This window comes from Poecilia reticulata, linkage group LG4 (genome assembly GCF_000633615.1).
Source record: "Poecilia reticulata strain Guanapo linkage group LG4, Guppy_female_1.0+MT, whole genome shotgun sequence".
Classification (NCBI taxonomy): Eukaryota; Metazoa; Chordata; class Actinopteri; order Cyprinodontiformes; family Poeciliidae; genus Poecilia; species Poecilia reticulata.
In genome coordinates, this window is record NC_024334.1 from 4,468,489 (window position 1) to 4,489,586 (window position 21,098).

General features: G+C 38.1%; 4 protein-coding genes and 1 long non-coding RNA gene across 9 annotated transcripts in view; 3 read left to right on the top strand and 2 right to left on the bottom strand.

Annotated features, from left to right (window-relative positions):
* LOC103463179 (zinc finger and SCAN domain-containing protein 22-like) overlaps nucleotides 1-965 on the top strand; it is a 19,743-nt gene extending 18,778 nt beyond the window's left edge. The window contains exon 3 of one of the 2 annotated variants that reach the window (XM_008406394.2): nucleotides 29-965. In XM_008406394.2, coding sequence (XP_008404616.1) covers nucleotides 29-333 — 305 coding nt within the window. In that variant the 3' untranslated portion in view covers nucleotides 334-965. Of the gene's footprint in view, nucleotides 1-19 lie in introns of both variants that reach the window. The other variant, XM_008406395.2, reaches the window with a different exon arrangement.
* Nucleotides 966-2,902: 1,937 nt separating this feature from the next.
* LOC108166221 (uncharacterized) lies at nucleotides 2,903-10,127 on the bottom strand. Its single transcript, XR_001776515.1, has 2 exons — nucleotides 9,706-10,127; nucleotides 2,903-4,429 (listed from the first exon to the last, which is right to left on the bottom strand). It is a non-coding gene; the product is annotated as an uncharacterized LOC108166221 (long non-coding RNA).
* LOC103463185 (zinc finger protein 391-like) lies at nucleotides 6,644-9,712 on the bottom strand. Its single transcript, XM_017304300.1, has one exon. The coding sequence runs from the start codon at nucleotides 8,351-8,353 to the stop codon at nucleotides 6,740-6,742; it is 1,614 nt and encodes a 537-aa protein (XP_017159789.1). The 5' UTR covers nucleotides 8,354-9,712; the 3' UTR covers nucleotides 6,644-6,739.
* Nucleotides 10,128-11,596: 1,469 nt separating the features above from the next.
* On the top strand, nucleotides 11,597-17,269 carry LOC103463188 (zinc finger protein 501-like). Its single transcript, XM_017304309.1, has 2 exons — nucleotides 11,597-11,876; nucleotides 13,453-17,269. Exon 2 carries the CDS (start codon nucleotides 13,468-13,470, stop codon nucleotides 14,680-14,682), a length of 1,215 nt encoding a protein of 404 aa, XP_017159798.1. The 5' UTR covers nucleotides 11,597-11,876; nucleotides 13,453-13,467; the 3' UTR covers nucleotides 14,683-17,269.
* Nucleotides 17,270-17,383: 114 nt separating this feature from the next.
* On the top strand, nucleotides 17,384-20,290 carry LOC103463187 (zinc finger protein 501-like). Of its 4 annotated transcripts, none has more exons than XM_008406407.2 (3): nucleotides 17,400-17,707; nucleotides 18,349-19,234; nucleotides 20,123-20,290. In XM_008406407.2, exons 2-3 carry the CDS (start codon nucleotides 18,364-18,366, stop codon nucleotides 20,239-20,241), a joined length of 990 nt encoding a protein of 329 aa, XP_008404629.1. In that variant the 5' UTR covers nucleotides 17,400-17,707; nucleotides 18,349-18,363; the 3' UTR covers nucleotides 20,242-20,290. The 4 variants fall into 4 exon arrangements, with proteins under 4 accessions (XP_008404628.1, XP_008404629.1, XP_008404631.1 ...); XM_008406409.2 differs by having other exon boundaries at nucleotides 20,126-20,290; XM_008406406.2 differs by having other exon boundaries at nucleotides 17,384-17,479; nucleotides 18,349-20,202.
* Nucleotides 20,291-21,098: the final 808 nt, after the last annotated feature.

Genomic DNA, 21,098 nt, shown 5'->3' on the forward strand with positions numbered 1-21,098 from the left:
AAAGCTTTTAGACGCAGAGGTCATTCAAATAAAAACAAAAGAATCTGCACAAGTGAAACTCCCAAAACCTATAAACTATTTGGGAAAACATCTAGTGACCAAGCTGGTAAAGTGGAAAACACACGAGAGAAGCTGCATCCTTGTGAAGTGTGTGGCAAAGCGTTTAAAGCATGTGACCGTTTGCCTCATCACCTTCAGAAACGCAGAGGAGAGAAACCTTTCTCAAGTCAGACTTGTGGAAAAAGTTTCACCTGGAACTCTTCAGCTTTGCATACAAGGTCTCATGGTGAGAAACCACTTCCTTGTGAAGTGTGTGGTAAACATTTCAAATAAATTCTCGGTTTGAGTGATTAATCGTTTTAGATGGCAACAGTGGAGCTTGTCTCCGTCACACATGGCTGAAAACGCCTTCATGTAACTGAATTGGCTGATAAATGAGCCATCTGAGCATCACAGAGGTTCTGAATTGGGGTCGTGTAATTTCTGATTAGATGTTTTTATTTTAAAGTTTTGTCTTCAAATACACATCCATATGAAGCCAACAGGTAACAAATTGATAACAGGAGGAATAAAATTATGTATTTCAGCCAGAAATACACAAATTGAAAAGAAAAATCTGTTCATTATGTTTTAAATTCAGCATTTTATAGAAAATAAGTTTTATGTGAGCAGCAGTAGGCCATGACCTTTGTCTTGGAATTTTTATTTTAAGTAAAAAGTGAAATAAAAAACTGAAAAGATGCTTAGAACGAAACATGGTGGTGTCATAACTTTATGCAACTGAACAGAAATAAAACTGAAGTTTTCTGAACCAAAGAGAAGTGATCTAGAATCAACACACCGCTTTTTCACTATATGATGTTTTTTGGGGGATTGTCATGATGTAAAGCTTTGATCTGCCGTGTTGCTGAAATGTACTATAAAAATAAACTTCATTGATTGAATAAAGCTTTTTACTCCCTGTATTGAAGAATAGTTTATGTTGTACTAAGCTTAGTTTATCCATCCATCCATTTTCTTACACCTTGTCCCTCAGTAGGTCGTGAGGGTTGCTGGTGCCTCTCCAGCTAACGTTCTGGGTGAGAGGCGGGGTCACCTGGACAGGTCACCTGGACAGGTCGCCAGTCTGTCGCAGGGCAACACAGAGACACAACCATGCACACACACACTCACACCTAGGGACAATTTGGAGAGGCCAATTAACCTGACAGTCATGTTTTTGGACTGTGGGAGGAAACCGGAGTACCTGGAGAAAACCCACCATGCACAGGGAGAACATGGAGACTCCATGCAGAAAGACCGGGAATCGAACCCAGAACCTTCTTGCTGCAAGGCAACAGCTCTACCAACTGCACCACTGTGCAGCCCACAAGCTTAGTTTATTTTTTTTTTTAAAAAGGTTTCATTGACTGTCATTTTTCCAGAAAACTTTTATTTTTTACTGTTGGACTCCCATTCTTATTGATATTTTCTCCCTCTTGCCCTTTAAAATTTTCGCTCCTGGTCTTCCTCTCTCTCTTTTCTCTTTCATTTTCTTTTCCTTTTACTGCATTTGAAATAAACCCAGTGCAGGTTTAATCCAACCTTTATTCTTTAATAATGTCTAATAAGTCACAACAGGTTTATTAGAGGTTTGATAAGCTTTGATAGATTCTTCAATATAAATGTGTTTCAGCACAAGAGCATGTCATTGTAGCCACTCCTGCTTAAAACTAACAGATTTACTTGTTTGGAACCATGTTTTAATATTTCTTAGTTCATATTCAGTTAATTCAGACACCAAAATCAGATGGACATTAAACTAAAACACCTGGACTAAAATGTTTGCAGGTAGAGTAGAAACTTCTCTCAATGTAGCAAATTTTCATGTTTGCAGAAAGAATGCAGTCAAAATAAAGGAAGATATATTCAAAAGAGAGCAGGAAAGATGAGAACAGGAAGGAGAGAAAAAAGAAACACTATTAAGATATGAACACAGAAACTTGATCGTACAAATAAGTTCAATTTAATCCTAATTTTATAGTGACTATGCCTCTGTAAAGGAAAACTAAACTCTTTTCACCAAATCTGATGTCAACACTAAGAAAAAAACAACATTAATTCATGGCTTTTGTCGTTACGCTGCTTCAGCAGATCAATACTTTTATTCCTTAATTATGTGATTTTTAATCATAGCACATATGGAGGCCTGGATTGATCTCACCTAAATATGACAGAAGACACATGGAGGAATTTAGGAAAAAATATTTTCTATGATAAATATACTACAGGAAGATTCAGAATGTAAAAGTATTCAAATTTTGGATATTTTCTTATAACAGTTGAGTGATAAAATATTGCTGACTACATGTGATGTGACTTGAAAATTATGACCAATTCACCAGAGCAGTAGTGCAGAAATAAGACAAAAAACCCCACAAATTTCTGGAAAAATAGGGAATTTTGTTTTTGGAATGAAGAAACCAGTTTAAAATGGTAAATGTTTCAATTCAGCATGTTTAAAAGTAAACCTGAGCTATTTATCAATAAATACAAAAATGAAAATGGTGGAGTAAGATGCAGAGTGCATGTTCATGGCTCACTTTATTTATCATTAGTCCCAGGGCCTGTGTGTGTGTGTGTGTGTGTGTGTGTGTGTGTGTGTGTGAGACGTGGCTCCAGCTGATGGAGTCGGCTCAGTGCTGGTTGCCAATATGTGAACCAGTATCTGGATGTCATTCTAATCTCCTTATAATGATTTAAATCACACCAGAAGTCCCTGTTGCAAAGTAACAGAGTTTAAAATAATAATAATAATAATAATAATAATAATAATAATAATAATAATAATAATAATAATAATAATAATAATGACTACAATTATTAAGAGTAAGTTTTTTGCTGTTGAATTCTTTTACTGATGCATGTGGAGCCGATCTTATCCACCGATGTCATCAACCTCAGCAAAGGCCTAAAAATCAACCACTGTGCTTTTCTTTTCTCCTGTGAGAGGCTGGGCTGACAAACCGGCCGACCAGGTCATGTCTGCACAGTTAACAACAGTCACCCCATTGCTGCCAATTCAAGTTTGGCTTTTCAAAAAGCCGGTAATCGGTGATCGGCCAGGAAACTGCAATCGGTGCAGCTGTGTTGGACAGGAATGTTTAGGTGAAAACATTTAACTTAGGCTGTTACTTTCAATGTTCACATATACATTAAAATCTGCTGTTATATTACATTACCAGCATTAACACAATGTCAGGTAAATTAGAGTCAGATAAACAAATTCTGAAGAACAGCTGGACGATACAAAAATTACAAGCAGAACTGGCTTCAGTGTTTGCAATTTGGATGACAAACTATTCAGATATTTGATGAGTAGAATCATAACTATTAGATATTTTGGGATATTTAAAAAAAAGACCTGCTTTGTTTAATAAATGTGGAATATAATTTTTGACATCAAATGTATTTTTTTAATTTGAAAAATCTTTGCCATGTACAGGAGACAGGAAGGTAACAAACCTCTGATAAAATCCATTAATCGATTTGTTGTTGATGCAAACAAATGTTACAACTGAGGGAGAAATAAAGGGTCATTCTGTACGAAGATCAATTGTGTTTCAAAACAAACATGGATCTGGAGCATGCAGAACAATGTTTACAACGTAAACAAGGATCTGGTCCAGCAGCCGTCCTGTTCAGTTTCTATCTAATTTAGCTCAATATGATCTTTTGTGGTGTAGCAGAAGGCAGCTACACTGATTTATTCTCCTTCATTTTTTTGTTGCTTCACTATTTAGCGTCTGATTGAACTTTTCTCTTTAATTTGTAACACAGTAGGAACGGAGCAGCTGGGAAAGTCGTCAACCAGAAAACTGAGTATTACAGAACATCACTTGGGTGTAAGTTCCACATAATGGTCCTGAACCTGTCCCTTGTCATTATCTTGGCTGGAGTTGGAACAGACAAAAATGATTTTGTCTCCAGTAGTCCTGGACACTTGGTAGTTGCACCATGGACATGTAGATCAAGAGACCAAAGAACTTATACAGCTCCTCTGTGTCTATTTCAGCCCATTTATATTTTTTTCCATTTGTTTGATTTTTTGCAGCATATTTGTTTGTGTTGTCACAGATGGTCTTGACTGTCAGCTGCAAAAAACAGCAAAAACAGCTCTCTTGGACTGTGGCTGGACATCAGATCCATCTGTGGTCCTGGTGTTCTCCTAGGTTGAAAGCGGCTGACAACAGGGGCTGCATCTGCGTCCTCTTCAGTGTTTCACTGCCCAGCCTGGGTTTCTGGTGCTGCCTCAGTCAGAGGAGATCTGGATCTTGTCCGAGTTTGCTGCGCTCTCCGTGGTTCTCTGTTGTGTGGGTCTCAACTGGACAGAGCACGTGGGAGTTTCCTCCTCCTCCTCTTCACTGAACAGAATGGAGGGATCACCAACCTAGAGATGGAAATTAGCATGTTCTCTGGTTCCGTGTGGATCTACTCCGATTACAATAATTTACTGTACATATCCCATTTCATCCATCCATCCATTTTCTGCCGCTTATCCGGGGTCGGGTCCCGGGGGCAGCAGCTTCAGAAGGGAGGCCCAGACTTCCCTCCCCAGCCACTTCTTCCAGCTCCTCCGTGGGAACCCCAAGGCGTTCCCAGGCCATAGAGAGACATCGTCCCTCCAGCGTGTCCTGGGTCTTCCCCGAGGAATCCTCCCGGTGGGAAAGTGAGTCCAGTTTCTCTCGATGGCCAACCTGTTTAAACTGTGGCAGATTTTAAGTACTTTGGGTCATTCCTGGACAGTCAGCTCAACTTTGCTGAAAACACTGACTACATTTTTAAGAACTGTTCTCGAAGACTCTTTTAAGGCTTTTGGAGTTAGCTATTAAGCTTGTGTAAAAATATTTTTGAAGTATATTCACTGAAAAGAAAGCTTCTTTTTTCAATTGAACCATTCCCTATGAACCAAGCATACATGCTTTTAGTTTTAATTCTTGCACACCAAGCAGAAATTCAATTCATATTTCTCATCCTCACTAATTGGTTTTATCCCCACTAACATTCATAAGTTCTCCCATTCTAGTAAAATTTCAACTTTTGAAGCCCAGAAATTTCATTGTTTTTTTTTTCTGCAAGGTTACAGAATAAATCTCTGGTTTAAGGATAATTAAATGCATCCCTGTATTATTTCACACAATGAATCATTTCAATACAATCTGTGGAAAAACAAAGCAAAAATATTTATTGTAGTAATTTGCTACAGTTCATCAGAAACCATCCCATAATTAGCCATTAATGCTTCCTTAACACTCATGAAAGAAACTGACAACCTGATGAAAAGAACAAAAAAACTTTTATATTTTCCATTCTCCAATTGTTTATATTCTTAATAAGCTACACATGTACATGAAAATAAAAACATTAAGATTAAACATTAATATTAAATATTTAAAACAAAACACACCAGGGTGACACATCTGATTTAGAAACCTTTTACAAAAACTCAAAAACAAAGAAAATAGAAAATAACTTGACAGCAGCAGTTTTAACTTTCCATTGCCTTTTAGACAAACATCCCACTGCTGTGATCAGTTTATTCAGGCTTAACCTGACAAGTCAGCTGTTCTCAGACATCTCCCAAATAGACAAGGGTCCAATTTGGGATGACTATAAAAATTAGTCAGCATGAAAATTTGGTTTAAAGATTTTACAACAGCGACAATTTCCCTTTTAGACCCGATAACAGCCCCACTTTTAAATTTCTCCACTCAGCTCTTCTCTTTAGACAGATGTTTTCTTCACTTTTTCTCAGTAGGGTATTTTAAGCTACTTATTTGGGTAAAAGTTTTACCTTAAGTCACAGAAGGGGAAATTAAAGATTACACAGGCACTTTCACATGAGTTCTCATGTGCCTTTTCAAAGTATGTTTCCTGCTAAAAGTTTTCCCACAGATTAGACATGAGAAAGGCCTTTCACCTGTGTGACTTTTCATGTGGATATCAAAATTATATTTTTCAGTGAAGCCTTTTCCACAGGTTATACACATGAAGGGCTTTTCACCTCCATGTGTTCTCATGTGGTAACTCAAACCACTTCTCCATTTGAAACCTTTTCCACAGTCAATACATGAAAAAGGCTTCTCAACTGTGTGAGTTCTCATGTGTCTATTCAAACTATTTCTTCTACTGAAAGATTTTCCACAAGTTATACATAAGAAAGGTTTCTCACCCGTGTGAGTTCTCATGTGGATATACAAGCTATATTTTTTTGTGAAAACCTTTCCACAAGTTAGACATGTGAAAGGATTCTCACCGGTATGACTTCTCATGTGAATATACAAGCTACTTTTCCATTTAAAACCTGTTCCACAGGTAATGCATGAAAAAGGTTTTTCAATTGTGTGAGTTCTCATGTGAATTTTCAAACCATTAGAACTACATAAAGATTTTCCACATATTATACATGAGAAAGGCTTCTCACTTGTGTGAATATTTTTGTGAAGACACAAACTATTTTTCCTACTGAAAGATTTTCCACAGGTTATACATGAGAAAGGCTTCTCTCCTGAATGAGCTTTCACATGAGCAGATAAGTTATGTCTTTTATGAAAACTTTTTCCACAGACCAAACATGAGAAAGCCTTCTCCCCTGTGTGAGTTTTCAAATGAGCAGATAAGTAACGTCTTTGACTGAAATTCTTTCCACAGGTTAAGCATGAGAAAGGTCTCTCTCCTGTGTGAGATCTTGTGTGTCTTTTCAAACTATTTTGTGCAGAAAAACTCTTTCCACATGAAAGGGCTTCTCACCTGTGTGAATTCTCATGTGGATATTCAAATGAGTTCTTCTAGTGAAAGATTTTCCACATGTAGTGCAACAAAATGGTTTCTTTCCATTGTGCACCCTAGTATGGTTAGTCAATAGGCAGCTTTCCTGGAAAGATTCTCCACATGTAACACAAGGGAAAGGTTTTTCTCCTGTATGAATTTTCATGTGGCATGTCAATGTAGTTTTACAAATAAAGACTTTTCCACAGCTCTCACAGATTAAATCTGTTTGAGTTAGAGCATCTTCAGGCGGAGTTTGGTCTTGAGAATTAAACTTTTGCTTCTTACAAGAAAGGTTTTTGGCAACTGTATGACTTTTCATGTGCCTACTCAAACTACGTTTTAGACAAAAAACTTTTCCACAGAATTTACATGTGAACGGCTCCTCACCTGTTTGAGATCTGACATGGCCATTCAAATTACTTTTGGAAGTAAAACTCCTCCCACATGTTGGACACAAGAAAGGCTTCTCACCTGTGTGAGTTCTAATATGGATATTCAAACTATTTTTGCGATTAAAGCTCCTCCTACAGGCTACACATGAGAAAGGCTTCTCACCTGTGTGAGTTCGCATGTGAACCATTAAATGCTCTTTGCGGTTAAAATTTCTACCACAAACACTACATTTTTGGCATTTTTTTACTTTGTCATTCATCATTTTCTCTTTATCATCACATTGACTTCTGCTTTTCTGAGCTCTTTTCTGTTGCTGTTCATTTCTGCTGGATCTTGAAGCTTTCTCAGTTTTTATATCCTGATGGTGCTCTGCTTTAACAATGTTCTGACACAGGATTTTTTTTCCATTCAGTTCAGGTTGTTGGTACTCTGATTCATCTCCAGAAACCGTTACGGTTAAGGTATCATTCTCCTGCTTCAGTACTTCCTGGGCAATGTTATCAGCCTCTTTCTTTCCCATCTGCTGAGGTCCTGATCCTTCGTCCTCTTCCTTCAAATGTTCAGGATCTCGTTCTCCTGGTTCCAATCTGAGTTGAAGAGATCCAGAATCAACCACCATTACGGTACCAATCCCCTGCTTAAATACCTCCTGGTTGTCATCCTGACTGATGCCTTCAGCCTCAGCCTTTACCATCTGTTGAGATCCCAATTGACAATCATCTCCTTTCATTAGATCCAATTCCAGTTCCACTGGTTCTTTTTTGATTTCCAGAGATCCAGAAACATTTAGTATTATGGAATCAAACTCATGCTTTGGTAAATTCTGTTTTATATCCTGACTGATGCGTTCAGCCTCAATCTTTACCAATCGCTGAGATTCTGGTAGACAATCATCTTCCTTCCTTTGTTCCAATTCTAATTCTAGTGGTTCTTCTTTGATTTCAAGAGATCCAGAAACAGTTACCATTATGATCTCAGTCTCCTGCTTTGGTGCATCCTGGCTGTCATCTAGTCTGATGCCTTCAGCCTCAATCTTAACTAGTTGCTGAGATTCTGATTGACAATCATTTCCCCTCATTTGTTGCAATTCTGGTTCTACTGGTTCTTTGTTTTCAAAAGATCTAGAACCTGTTGTAACTAAGATATCCATGTCTTATCTTCGACCTTTACAATCTGCAGAGGTTCTGATTCTTTTACTCGTGTTTGTTCCAGGTTTTCTGCTCTTCCTTCAGTTTATAGAGATTTAGTTCCCCTCAGGTCCAGAATAGACATTTTGTTTTGGTCTGATCAGCAAGAACATCTTGCTAATAATAGCAACTCTGAAATAAGGGGAAAAAAACATGTTAAAATTTCCATCTACCGTATGTGTTTGAACACTTGATTTTAAGCTTGGTTATGAACACATTGCTTATAGTGCTTACCATAAAATTATGTGAAATGAGGTATGATTAGGGTGAAAAAAACTCATAGGATTCCCTTCAACAGACTTTTTTGAGAACATGCACAGCTGAAGGAACCATGATACACATGCAGCAGATAAAGAGGTTGAATCTCTAGCAAAGGGGTGTAGAAGTCTAAACTATGAATTTGCAGTAAAGAAAAGGGAAAAGAAGAATGAAAGAGAAGCAAGACAAAAAGTTAAGAGTCAAAAGAAGATAAGAACAGAGGATGGAACTAAGGATAAAGGAAAAATATTCTAGAAGTCTGGTTTTACACCTGCAGAAAGAGAGAAAACAAGACATCAGAAACTACAGCAACAACATTAGCATGTTGGCAGCAGATAAACAGTTTTCCTGGAACTTAAGTTGTTTTTCTGCCATTAGCACATTTAGCAGCACATACACTGGAATGAGTGACAGCTCTAAGCCACTCCTCCTGGCTCTGATTGGCTGTGTGTTACCAGGAGTGGTGCATTTTGTCAGACAACAGTAAAACATTAAGAGGCGGTGGTGGAGCTTGATCTTCTCAGATTGTTAATCTCATATTTTATTGCCACAACATGATGATGGTTTGAACAAATATGTAAATATATACATATTTTTTTAAAGTTAATACTTCAGTTTTAAGCTGGTCCAATTAATACATATAATTATTACATATTTGTAAATATTAGCTTTTTCACATCCACACTGCAAAGCTGTAAAACTAATTGTTTTATTTTAGCTTTCGCCAAAACATTCCTCTTCACATGGGGTCAGCATCTTAAATCTAATATCTAGGATGTAATAACAGCTTTTTATTCAGGAGAGGACAAACAAGGCTGATCAGAATATCCTGTCTAAAACCGCGGTAGCAGTCAAAATTCCTTATTTTAACTTGTGTTTCAAAGCATATTTCTTAAGCAGATATGTAATTAAGCTCAATTTAAAACAAGGTGTTCTAGCTTTCGCCCTAGAGCAATTTAAAGTCACCTAAATAGCCCTGTATAATCTAAATATGAATTAGAAGATGATTTAAGCAACGTGGCAAAGTATCAGAATAGCTTTGATTAGCAATCACTACCTGGAGGTTCCCAGATGATTTGGGTTTTCCAGCTTTTATCCTGCAGTCTCAGCTAATTATCGATCTCTTCCTGCTAGTGGACGATGCTGTTGAATATTTCTCCAGTAGCGGCATTAAGTCGCTCTCTGGTGAACCGAAGACGTTACTGTGTGCACAGTAATGTCCTTTTCACACAGGAAAACCGTCTTCTTAGCGACTATAAACAGAAAGAAACCAAGAAGCTAACGCTGCTAGCACCTTGCTGTTTACTTCCGCCGGAAGTCCCACACGAAGATCTACCCCAGAAACAGACAAACCGTTTAGTTTCCGCCTTTTTCTGTTTTTCTCCAAATTGTTTGTGATGACATAATGCTTAATGTTTCTACTGTGACAAACTCGTTCAATATTTCTTCCTCCCCCAACATTTGAGTTTTATCCTCCGAATCTTGTTTATGTTATTTACTGTGGAGGACCAAAACCGACATAATAAGAAATAAAAGAATAAATACATATCCGACAAAATAATGAATATATAAATAAAATAATAAATATATATCAGACATGATAAGAAATAAAAGAAGAAATATATAAGTAAAATAATAAATATATATTTTGATAAGAAATTCTTCATTTTCTGCTCGCTGTTTTTCCGTTTGCTGTATTTCTACTGCATCGTTATGCTAATGAGGAGCTGCCTTCTATGTCTACTATTGGCCAATAGAGCTTTGGGACCAACGTCACTGGGTCAGACGTTGTGAGGCGTTTAGGTGCAGTCGCTCAGGGCCATCTTTGCAGGCCACAGACCAAAACAAACTTTATCCCGGTGGTTTTATTGTGTTACCGACTGCAGTGAAGTTAGTTTCTAGTTGGATATTGGATTTTCCAATATCCGCAGAACAAGCGACGTTATATCCGCAGAACAAGCGACGTTTAGCTTAAGGTTGATCCGATTTATGAACGCTAATTTCCACCAGTCGTACTAAGTTCCCTCCTCAAGCGCTTGGAGGTTCACTTCACTGCAGTCGGTAACATAATAAAACTACCGGGATAAAGTTTGTTTTTTGAATGTGGCCTGCAAAGATGGCCCTGAGCGACTGCACCTAAACGCACCACAACGTCTGACCCAGTGACGTTGGTCCCAAAGCTCTATTGGCCAATAGTAGACATAGAAGGCAGCTCCTCATTAGCATAACAACAACATAACAACAGCAAGCAGAAAAGGGAGAAGCAAAAAAAGGCAAAGCAAAATATTATTTTTCTTGACGGAAACTCATGTGTGAGGAAAAGGAAGAACTAAATGTATATTTATGCTTTTATTTCTTATCAAAATATATATTTCTTCTTTTATTTATATATTTCTTCTTTTATTTATATATTCCTTCTTTTATTTCTTATTATGTCGGATATATATTATTTCATTTATATATTTATCATTTTATTTATATATTATTTTATTTATATGTCGGATATATATTTATTATTTTATGTATATATTCTTTTATTTCTTATCAAGCTGGTTTTGGTCCTCCATAAAAACAAAGCGCTGTACATGTGTATCCAAACTAATCTGGACACCAGAGCACATTTGCTACTGCAGAAGTTCTGTTTGCCCTGATCAGGAACCGGGACTTCCAAGTTTTTGATCCAGAGATCTTAGAGACATACTCGGGATGTGCGTCTGTAAAAGCTCAGTGCCAGACCATATGGACTTTTACAATAAAAACAAAATTTCAAAAACAATTCTGAAAGAAACAGGCAGCCAATGAAGGGAATAAATTAAACTGATAAGTTAAAACTGATCTTTTTGTTGTTCCACAACGGATTCTTTAAACATTATATCTTGTCTTTGCTTTTTATGTGCTGTTCTTTAATGGAAAATCTGTTTTGTTCATTTTGTTCAATAAAGGTTTTTTTAAAAAGTAGATGAAGACGACATCCGGCGGAAGTAAAACACGATGCGCTAACAGCGTTAGCTTATAAGTTTCTTTGTGTTTATCGTCGGTTAAAAAACGATTTTTGCTTTGTTGGCTTAATATTTCAGTGTCTACAGTAAAATAACTTCGGTTAATCATCTGAGAGAATTCATAAGAGATCGACTAACTGCTGCTGCCGGAGAAATATCCATCAATATCGATCCTCAGCTCAGACTGCTGGATACAACTGGAAACTCCAAGTCATCTCGGAGCCTCCCGGTATGTTAAACTGCACGGTTCTGAATAAAATAACACGAAATACAGAGAATATTATCAGGGAACTAGTTCTCACCGCGGAGGACGCAGGACATGTTTTTGTTTTGTTTACATCTCGATGGTTTGCTTTATCCGTCACTGTTTGTGTTTTCGGGCTGTTTTGTTAGGAGTTGGAGTGCATTTTGGTCTTGATGTGTTTATTTTCGTGATGTGAAACAGAAGAGAGTTCCAGAAGGAGTGTAATCTACAGCTTCGTTAGGATCCTTCTGTATTCATGGTATAAACAGCGCAGTGCTACATTTTATAATTTCAGCTAGCCAATCGAATAATATCAAAAATAACCAGAGTAAGTAAAACGTACAGTTATACAATTATTTTGTTACATTAAAAAGAAGCCTTCATTTCTTTATACCATAAAACTACTAAGCTCCCATTAATCTTTCCATATTTATATTGATACTTTATTGCTGTTTATTATATTATTAGTGGAGTCTTGCAGTACAATTTTGCCGACTATGCACATTTTAAATTTAGTTGATGACAAATAGTCTATGTCTGTTACACAGCCAGATACCAAATCCAGATTTTCCACAGAAGCCTTTAGTAAATTATGGAGCGTTTTTTTTTTTTTTGACAGCGCCGGAAGTGTCCAGTGTTTTGACTTATGATCCTCCTCTGACGTCACTGTGGCTGTAAAATCAGACGGGCTGGATGACGTGTAAACATGGAGGACTGACAAAAGATTCGTGTTTCAGGGGGTCTGTTGGTTTTAGTAAACATGATTCTAGATGAGAAAACTAATTCTCCTGTTTTAGCAGAAGAAAATGATTTACTGAACCAAATGGTAGGATTTAGGAAAACACAACAAAACTTTATCCTAGAAATCCTTAATTCAGCTTAGATTATATTACAGGTGACATTTCTTGTCATTTATTTTTCTTTTAAATGTGACCAGCATTATATCGTTTGTTTCAAGACTTACTGCCTGTTCGGAGAAGAAGGGATTAACTGAGGTGCAAAAAATAATTTATTTTAGATGTATTTTTTGGTCTTTATCTTTTTAAGACCCTATTATTGGTGCATAAATATTGTCAACAATAATAACTCTTAATGGAAACATAATTATTGCTCTAAAAAATAAGACAATTCCTCTGCTGAATGGTAGAAAATGTTCAGCAATGTTCATATTTTCTTTGCTTCTTTTCCTTTTGTATATTTTCAAATCTATTGTTTGTCAAGATAGATGTAAGATATATTTTCATATTGATATTTAAATAGGTTTTTCTGACAATAAGTCGTGCCTGCTTTCAGTGTTTTTAAGCTGCAGTTTAATCTCCACCACTTTTCTTTAATAACATAGAAACTTTCTAAATGTGAAAGTTTTTGACAAATTTTTCAACCTTACCCAGAAGCTTCTGAACCGCACAATTTGAATCAAGCTAGTTTTACATGTTTATCTTTAAAAGCTGTTTTATAGTCAAGAGTTTTAGGATATTTATACCCTGAAATTCTTTGCAGACTTCATCTGTTGGGTTTTTGCAGAAATGTCATTACTAATGTTCTGCTGTTCTTCCCTCAGGTTTTCCACGGCATCATGTCTGTTACTTCAGAGGTTCCGGTTGATGATCTTCTCATTAACAAAGAGAGACGGATCAAAGAGGAGGAACCAGAACCAGAACCAGAACCACGGCCAAATAAAGCAGAAAAAATCCAGCTGTGGGTCGTTCAGGATGACGGACGGCTCATCTTGAAGCGGGAGACCAGCACCTCTACACCAACTCGTGTTTATGAGGAAATGTACCACAAACAACCAGAACCGGAGCAGGTGATGGAGACAAAAGAGGAACCAGAACCTGTAGAGATTAAAAAGGAACCAGAAGATCCAGAACCTGTGAAGATCAAAGAGGAGGATTGCAGTCAGGTTAAATATCATCTTGTAGTGAAGGAGGAGCCTGAGTCCTTTATGGTGACTCCAACTAATGATCAAAATCACAACAGGGAACCAGAACCAGACAAGAACCAGCCTGAAGATGGAAGCAACCAGAACAACTCAGGATCCAGTAGAAATCACGACGACGGTGTGGACATTTCAGAACTACAAGGGCAAAAATCAGATTTTCACCAGTGTAACATTTGTGGTAAACGTTTCACTAAGCCCTACTACTTAACTGCTCACTTGAAAACCCACATGAAGGATAAGCCGTATTGTAAAATATGTGATAAATATTTTACCAGGCGGTCGTACCTGACGGTTCACATGAGGAACCACTCAGACGGACCTGTGCAGAAACTATTTCCTTGTGAGATTTGTGAAAAGTCGTTCAAACGGAGCAGTCATTTAGCTTCTCACCTCCGAACTCACACAGGTGAAAAGCAGCTGCCTTGTAATATGTGTGATAAATCTTTTACAAAGAGAAGTAATTTATTATCTCATCTCAGAACTCACACAGGCGAACAGCCATATCATTGTGAACTTTGCGATAGATCTTTTAAACATGGTAGTAACTTGTTGCGTCACCTCAGAACTCACACAGGGGAGAAGCCATACCTCTGTGAACTGTGTGACAGATCTTTCACACAGAAAGCCTGTTTAGACGATCACCTGAGAACTCACACCCGGGAGAGACCGTTTAGTTGTGGGTCCTGTGATAAATCTTTCATACATCATAGTGATCTGACCTGCCATATGAGAATTCACACAGGTGAGAAACCATATTCTTGTAAGCAGTGTGATCAAACTTTCAGATGGAGAAAAAGTTTAGTTCTTCACCTTAAAACTCATACAGACGAGACTGACAAAAAACCTTAGCTAGCTGCTGCTAAACAGCTAGTACTTGCTAACTCTGCTAAAAGTGTCCACCCCATTACTCCTCTGTTTGCTTGTGAAGGAATTAGCAGCTATAGAATAATGTGAGGAAAAGTGAACAGACGTCGAATCTGATTGGATCCATGTATATAGTGTAAAAATAATGTTAGAACAAAGTGATCCGTGATTCTTTCCGCAGTGGGAACATTTCTGAGCTGTGGCTGTTTTCAAAGCCTTAGGAAGAACCTGGTGAAACTGGTTTTTCATCAAAACTGACAGTAGAGCACATCACTCACACTGTAGATAAACACTTCATGATTTATCAAATTTTGGAACAGCTTTTCTAAATCAAGGTTAAAATCCCATTTCTTTTATTAATATAAACTGGAAAATAGATTTATTTTAGTTTTTATTACAATATTTTGTGATTTTGATGAAGATGTATAATGTTTAGTTTTCATCCTCACCTGCCTCCCTTTTTCATGCTTCATGTTTATTTGGGACTTAAAATCAAGCTGAATTTCTTTAGAGTAAAAATATTTGTGTCCAATCTGCTTTTTTTTTTTCACTTTTTTTCTTCTAGTGAGGAAAAACTACAGCAACAGGTCTTACAAATATTTCCAAAATTAGTGATCTTTATTGCAAAAATTTACAAAAACAATTGTAAAATCCCAGAGACACTGATTCTAATTTATCACTGCTTTCCATCTTTCCTTTGTTGCAGATTGTAACGCACTTAATTAGAGATAAACATTAATATGTGATGAATGTATGCTTCTTGTATTATGGATTTTTTTGCAGAATTTAAGAACTTCTTAATCCAGTAATAAACATGGATTTTCAGCTGGACGTGACTGTAGTTTGTTAGTTTGTAGCCTGAAGTCAGTCTTAAAGTTGGTTGATTCAGTTGGCAGAAAATATTTTCATGTGTGGAGCAGGACTCAATTTGGAGAAAAAGTATTTGGAGTCGGAGGAGAAACTTTAATTGTGATCAAAATTTCAGAAGATTAGAAATTAAAAGTGTCAAACAAGTTAAAGGAACAATACAAAAAAAAAAAGAGAAGGAAAAAAAGGTTCTAAAACATCCAACCGATTCTTGAAATAAGAGGTTTTAGTCCCTTATTACATTTTTAAATGTATTATTTATCTATTTTTAAATGATATGTTTAGTCGACACTCGTTGCCAGTTTGTGGCGGTAATGTACCATTTATCTCTTTGCCAACCTTCACTACCTGCTACATGAAGAAGAAGATCAGAAACCTTGCTGAGGCCTCCAGGCATCCTTCTTCTTACCTTCGGTTCTAAATGGTTTTTGCTGTGTGACCTGAATATTTCAGCGTCTGCAGTAACAATATCTTCGGTTAATCATCAGAGAGCGATTAACTGCTGCTGTTGGAGAAATATTTAAAAACGTTTTCCATTAGGAGATCAGTCTTCAGCTCTGACTGCTGAATAACAGCTGGAAAACCCAGAGCATCAGTCTGCAGCCGTCACGCATCGAGTCCCACTTTCTGAAGAAAAGGCCAAACTAAGTTTCTTTGTGGTTGTTTTTGATTTATACAGAAATCCGACACAACGGATAGCTGTATCCACCACATGGTGATGTGTTTATGCAAATAAAACTCAACTATCTGCATAATTCTCATGGATAGGTGAGAGGGTGTCATGGTTTCTTTTCCTGCGTCTCTATGTTACTCTATGCGATGGACTGGAAAGATGTCCATGGTGCATCTCACCTCCTGCCCAGAGAACAGTGGAGATAAACGAGCTCCTCTGTAAGGATGAGCAGACAGACGATGGATGATTACAAGATGAATTTAGACAAACTTTTTCACATTTTCTGTGTTCATACATGAAAAACTTTTTAGATAAATAGTATTTTGCTCAACCAAACTTAATGTCTCCCCTTTTTTCTGGAAGTCATTCAGTCATTCTTTTACATTTTTATGTTATATTTATGGATGACATAATGAATTCCACATTATGGTATTTTTTAAATAACAATTTCAATATACATATTTAAAAGTTTTATTCAAAATAAATACAATGGCTGTAATCCATTGTATTTATTACCAAGGTTTCATTTTTGCAGTGAGGGGAGACTATTATTTTTATTGTATTTTTATTTTTAGGAAAAGTGCTTTTGGCAAAGCAGCCTTTTATGTTTGACCTGCTACTGAATGGAACCTCGTTCCCGTCATCAACATCAACAACATTTTAAATAAGTATAGCACATTTATGATACAGTAAAATAGTTTATTGTATAATTAGACCTGCTCTGCTGTCGTATGTATATTTATTGTTTATGTCTGTTTGTCTGATAGTTGCTCTATGTATTTTAGCTCTAAAGTGCTAAATAGTAAAGTGTTTTTTTACTAAATGTATTGTAATTGTTATTTTGTTCATTTAAATATGTAATTTTACTTTTATTCTTTTAAGGGGATTTTACCATTTGTCTGCAGATGAAAAATAGCCTTCTGGCTAACTGGCATTTTTTTCAGAAATGTAATTAATGTGTGCTGTCCCTGTAAAAAATAAATCATTTAATTTTATGTAAGAAATACTGTTTGCATGTTTGGCTCATTTCCTAAATTAAATAGAATAAATCATCGGATGAAAACCCAAAATGTTTAGAGCCGGAGGCGGAACTGAAGGGGGGGGGGGGAACTGTTTCTAGTGCAAATCTCCATGTGATACTTCCGGCGGAAGTAAACCAGAAGGCGCTAGCGGCGTTAGCTTCCAGGATTCATTCTGTGTATCTTTGGTTAGAAGAGGTTTTTTGCTGCGTGAGCTGAACATGTGAGTGTCTGCATAAACAATATCTTCTTTTCATCATGAGAGAATTAATCAGAGTCTAACTGCTGCTGCGGGAGAAATACTGAACATCATTCACTTCAATGGAAATGCCCGATTTCATGTAAAGCGTCAGTGAGTGTCCTGATAAAGCGATATAACGGGCTGATGTCATAATTTGGAGGATATCGATCATCAGCTCAGACTGTCGGATATCAGCTGGAAAACCTCCCGGTACGTTCACTGTGTGTTCAGGGAACTAGCTGATACCGCGGAGGAATCAGGACATGTGTGTGATTTGGTTTGCTTTGTTCATCACTCTTTGTGTTTTTGACCTGAGTGTTTTTAGCGGTTGTTTCTTGGGGCTGAATGTCTTCATGTTTGTAGTTTTCTTTGTGTGAAACGCAGCGCAGGGCTGCAGCACCGGAAGAGTCCAGTGTTCGTGACTTATGACCCTCCGGGTTTCCTGACGTCACTGTGGCTGTAAAATCAGACAGGTGGCTGGATGACGTGTAAACATGGAGGACTGGTTAAAGACTCGTGTTTCACGGGTTAGGATTAGGGTTAAAACATTGTGGATTCTGAAGTGATTCCATCCGGTCTGAATGGGTTTTATACCGAACTTCAGTCTGTTAATCACTCAAAGAACACGATGTTTACTATGCTGCCTCGGTTTCTGATTACATTTACCCAGAGGCTCCTGAGACCTAAATGTTTAATTGAGAGATATTTTGCCTATGTTTACAATATTATCCTTAAAAGCAACTTTTTTATGTTACAGTAGAGAACATTAGTAAAATATTAATCCTTAAAGTCTAGATTGTATTAAATGAACTTTAAACATTTGCATTAATGTTCTACTGTTCTTCCCTCAGGTCTTACGCAGCATCATGTCTGTTGCTACTTCAGATGTTCTGGTTGACGATCGGAGGCGGATAAAAGAGGAGCAGGAGGAACCAGAACCTCAGCCAATCAAAGTAGAACAAATTCAGCTGTGGGTCTTTCAGGATGCAGGGCAGCTTTTAGTGAAACAGGAGAGCAGCGCCTCAATGGTGACTGCTGCTGATGAGGAATTATTCCACAATGACCCAGAACTGGAGCAGAGGATGGAGACGAAGCAGGAACCAGAACCTGTAGAGATTAAAAAGGAACCAGAAGAATCAGAACCTGTGAAGATTAAAGAGGAAGAGGAGGATCAGGATGAAGATCATCTTACGGTGAAGCAGGAGCCTGAAACCATTATGGTGTTTCCAACTACTGAGCAAACAGACAGGAAGCAGCTCCTCTCTGGAGTCCAGGCTGAAGATGAGAACCAAGGAAGCAACCAGAACCACTCAGGATCCAGTAGAGATGAAGATCTGCAGCCAGAGCAGAAACCTCTCGACTCCAGAAATCAGAGGGACAATTCAGAACTAGAAAGGCAAAAATCCGATTTGGCCCTGTGTGGCGTATGTGGTAAACGTTTCACTAAGCCTTACTACTTAACTGCTCACCTCAGAACTCACACAGGGGAGAAGCCACATCCTTGTGACATGTGTGATAAATCTTTTAGCACAAGAAGTAATTTAATACGCCACCTCAGAACACACACTGGTGAAAAACCATTTCCATGTGACATGTGTGATAGAGCTTTTAGCACCAGAAGTATTTTAACTTGTCACCAAAGAACTCACACAGATGAAAGACCATTTCATTGTGAGTTGTGTGATAAACTCTTCAGACGCAACAGTCATTTAGCTGATCACCTTAAAATTCACACAGGTGAGAAGCCACATCCTTGCAAACTGTGCGGTAAATCGTTCATACAGAAGGTTAATTTGGCCGATCACCTGAGAACTCACAGAGCGGAGAAACTGTTTAGTTGTGAATGCTGTAATAAACGTTTTGTACAGCATCGTGCTCTGATCTGCCATATGAGAATTCATACCGGTGAGAAACCATATTCTTGTGAACTATGTGATAAATCTTTCAGATTGAGAAAAAGTTTAGTTTGTCACCTTAAAAGTCACACAGGTGAGATTGGCAGGAAATCATAGCTGCTGCTAAAAGTTTAAATGTCTGCTAGCTCCACCAGAGAACATGTCATGGGTTAGGCAGACTGAAGATAACTTAGAGCAGAAACTCAGAACTAGTACTAATAAACTTTGCTGACTGCAGTTAACATCAGAAAGCATGATGGAAATGTACAAAAACTAATCAGGGCTGCTGCTGAATGTATTTTCTACAATCAGATCAATGTTTATTCTGATATCTATATATATGTATGTATGTATGCATACATACATACTTCGATAGCCAGAGCTACCAGAGAGATGATACACACTCCGCCTACTAAAGAACTTGCAGTCAGGTAGAGCTGCTGTCCAAGCTCTGACTTGTACTCAATCTGCAGAGACACACACACACACACATAATTTAACAATGCTGAGATAGGCATATCTGTTTTTATATATTTTTGTCTTTCCCACACACACAGCTGTGCCTATCCTAAAGTGAATACATGCTATACAGCTAAAATCTTCCACAATTCCAAAAAAATAACACTCATTTTACATGACTGCACACAATATGCAGGCAGAATGAATTGCCTCACAGTCAGGTTTGCACTTTACAACAACCTTTTCCACTCTCAACCCATTTCCTCTCCAGCAGAAAACCTCCAGCCAGCTCTGACCGTCTGTGAGGGTCTGGAAGAGCATCTCTGCTGTGTGCTCCATAGCCTGCCATGGTGCGGGGACTCACCTGCACCACGTAGTAGAAGCTCTTAAATCCTCACCTGCACCACGTAGCAGAAGCTCTTAAATCCTCACCTGCACCACGTAGCAGAAGCTCTTAAATCCTCACCTGCACCACGTAGCAGAAGCTCTTAAATCTTCACCTGCACCACGTATCACTCTGGACCACTGAACTGTTCAGCAACAACGACTGGAACTGCAGAACAGGCAGAGCAAGATGCTGATATACTAAACCAGGGGTGTCAAACTCCAGTCCTCCAGGGCCGGTGTCCTGCAACTTTTAGAAGTGCCTCTGCTGCACCACACCTGAATAGAATAATTAGGTCATTAGCAAGGCTCTGGAGAACTGAGGAGGTAATTAAGCCATTTGATTCAGGTGTTTTGTACCTGTGGCACATCTAAAAACTGCAGAACAGCGGCCCTTCAGGACTGGAGTTTGACACCCCTGTACTAAACTTTACCTTGACAATCACTACAGGTGCATCCCAATAAATTGCAATATTAGTAACAAGTTAGTGCCTCTGCGCGTTGCCTCTGCGGCGTGTTGCCTCTGTGTGTTGCCTCTGCGGCGTGTTGCCTCTGCGGCGTGTTGCCTCTGCGGCGTGTTGCCTCTGCTGCGCGTTGCCTCTGCGGCGCGTTGCCTCTGCGGCGCGTTGCCTCTGCGGCGCGTTGCCTCTGCGTGTTGCCGTAGCTGGATTGAGTTGACCTCAGCACGGATCCCACGCGCCTCTTTTCACTCAAACTGGACACACGCTGACCTGTATGGATGTTTACATCAACCCAGCTGTAGCATCGCTGCAGGTATTTGCTGTTTGTTCCAAATGCTTCATGGAAATGAATGGGGAACTATTCATAACTGTGGTATCAGGTTCTCCCTGCTACTTTTATTA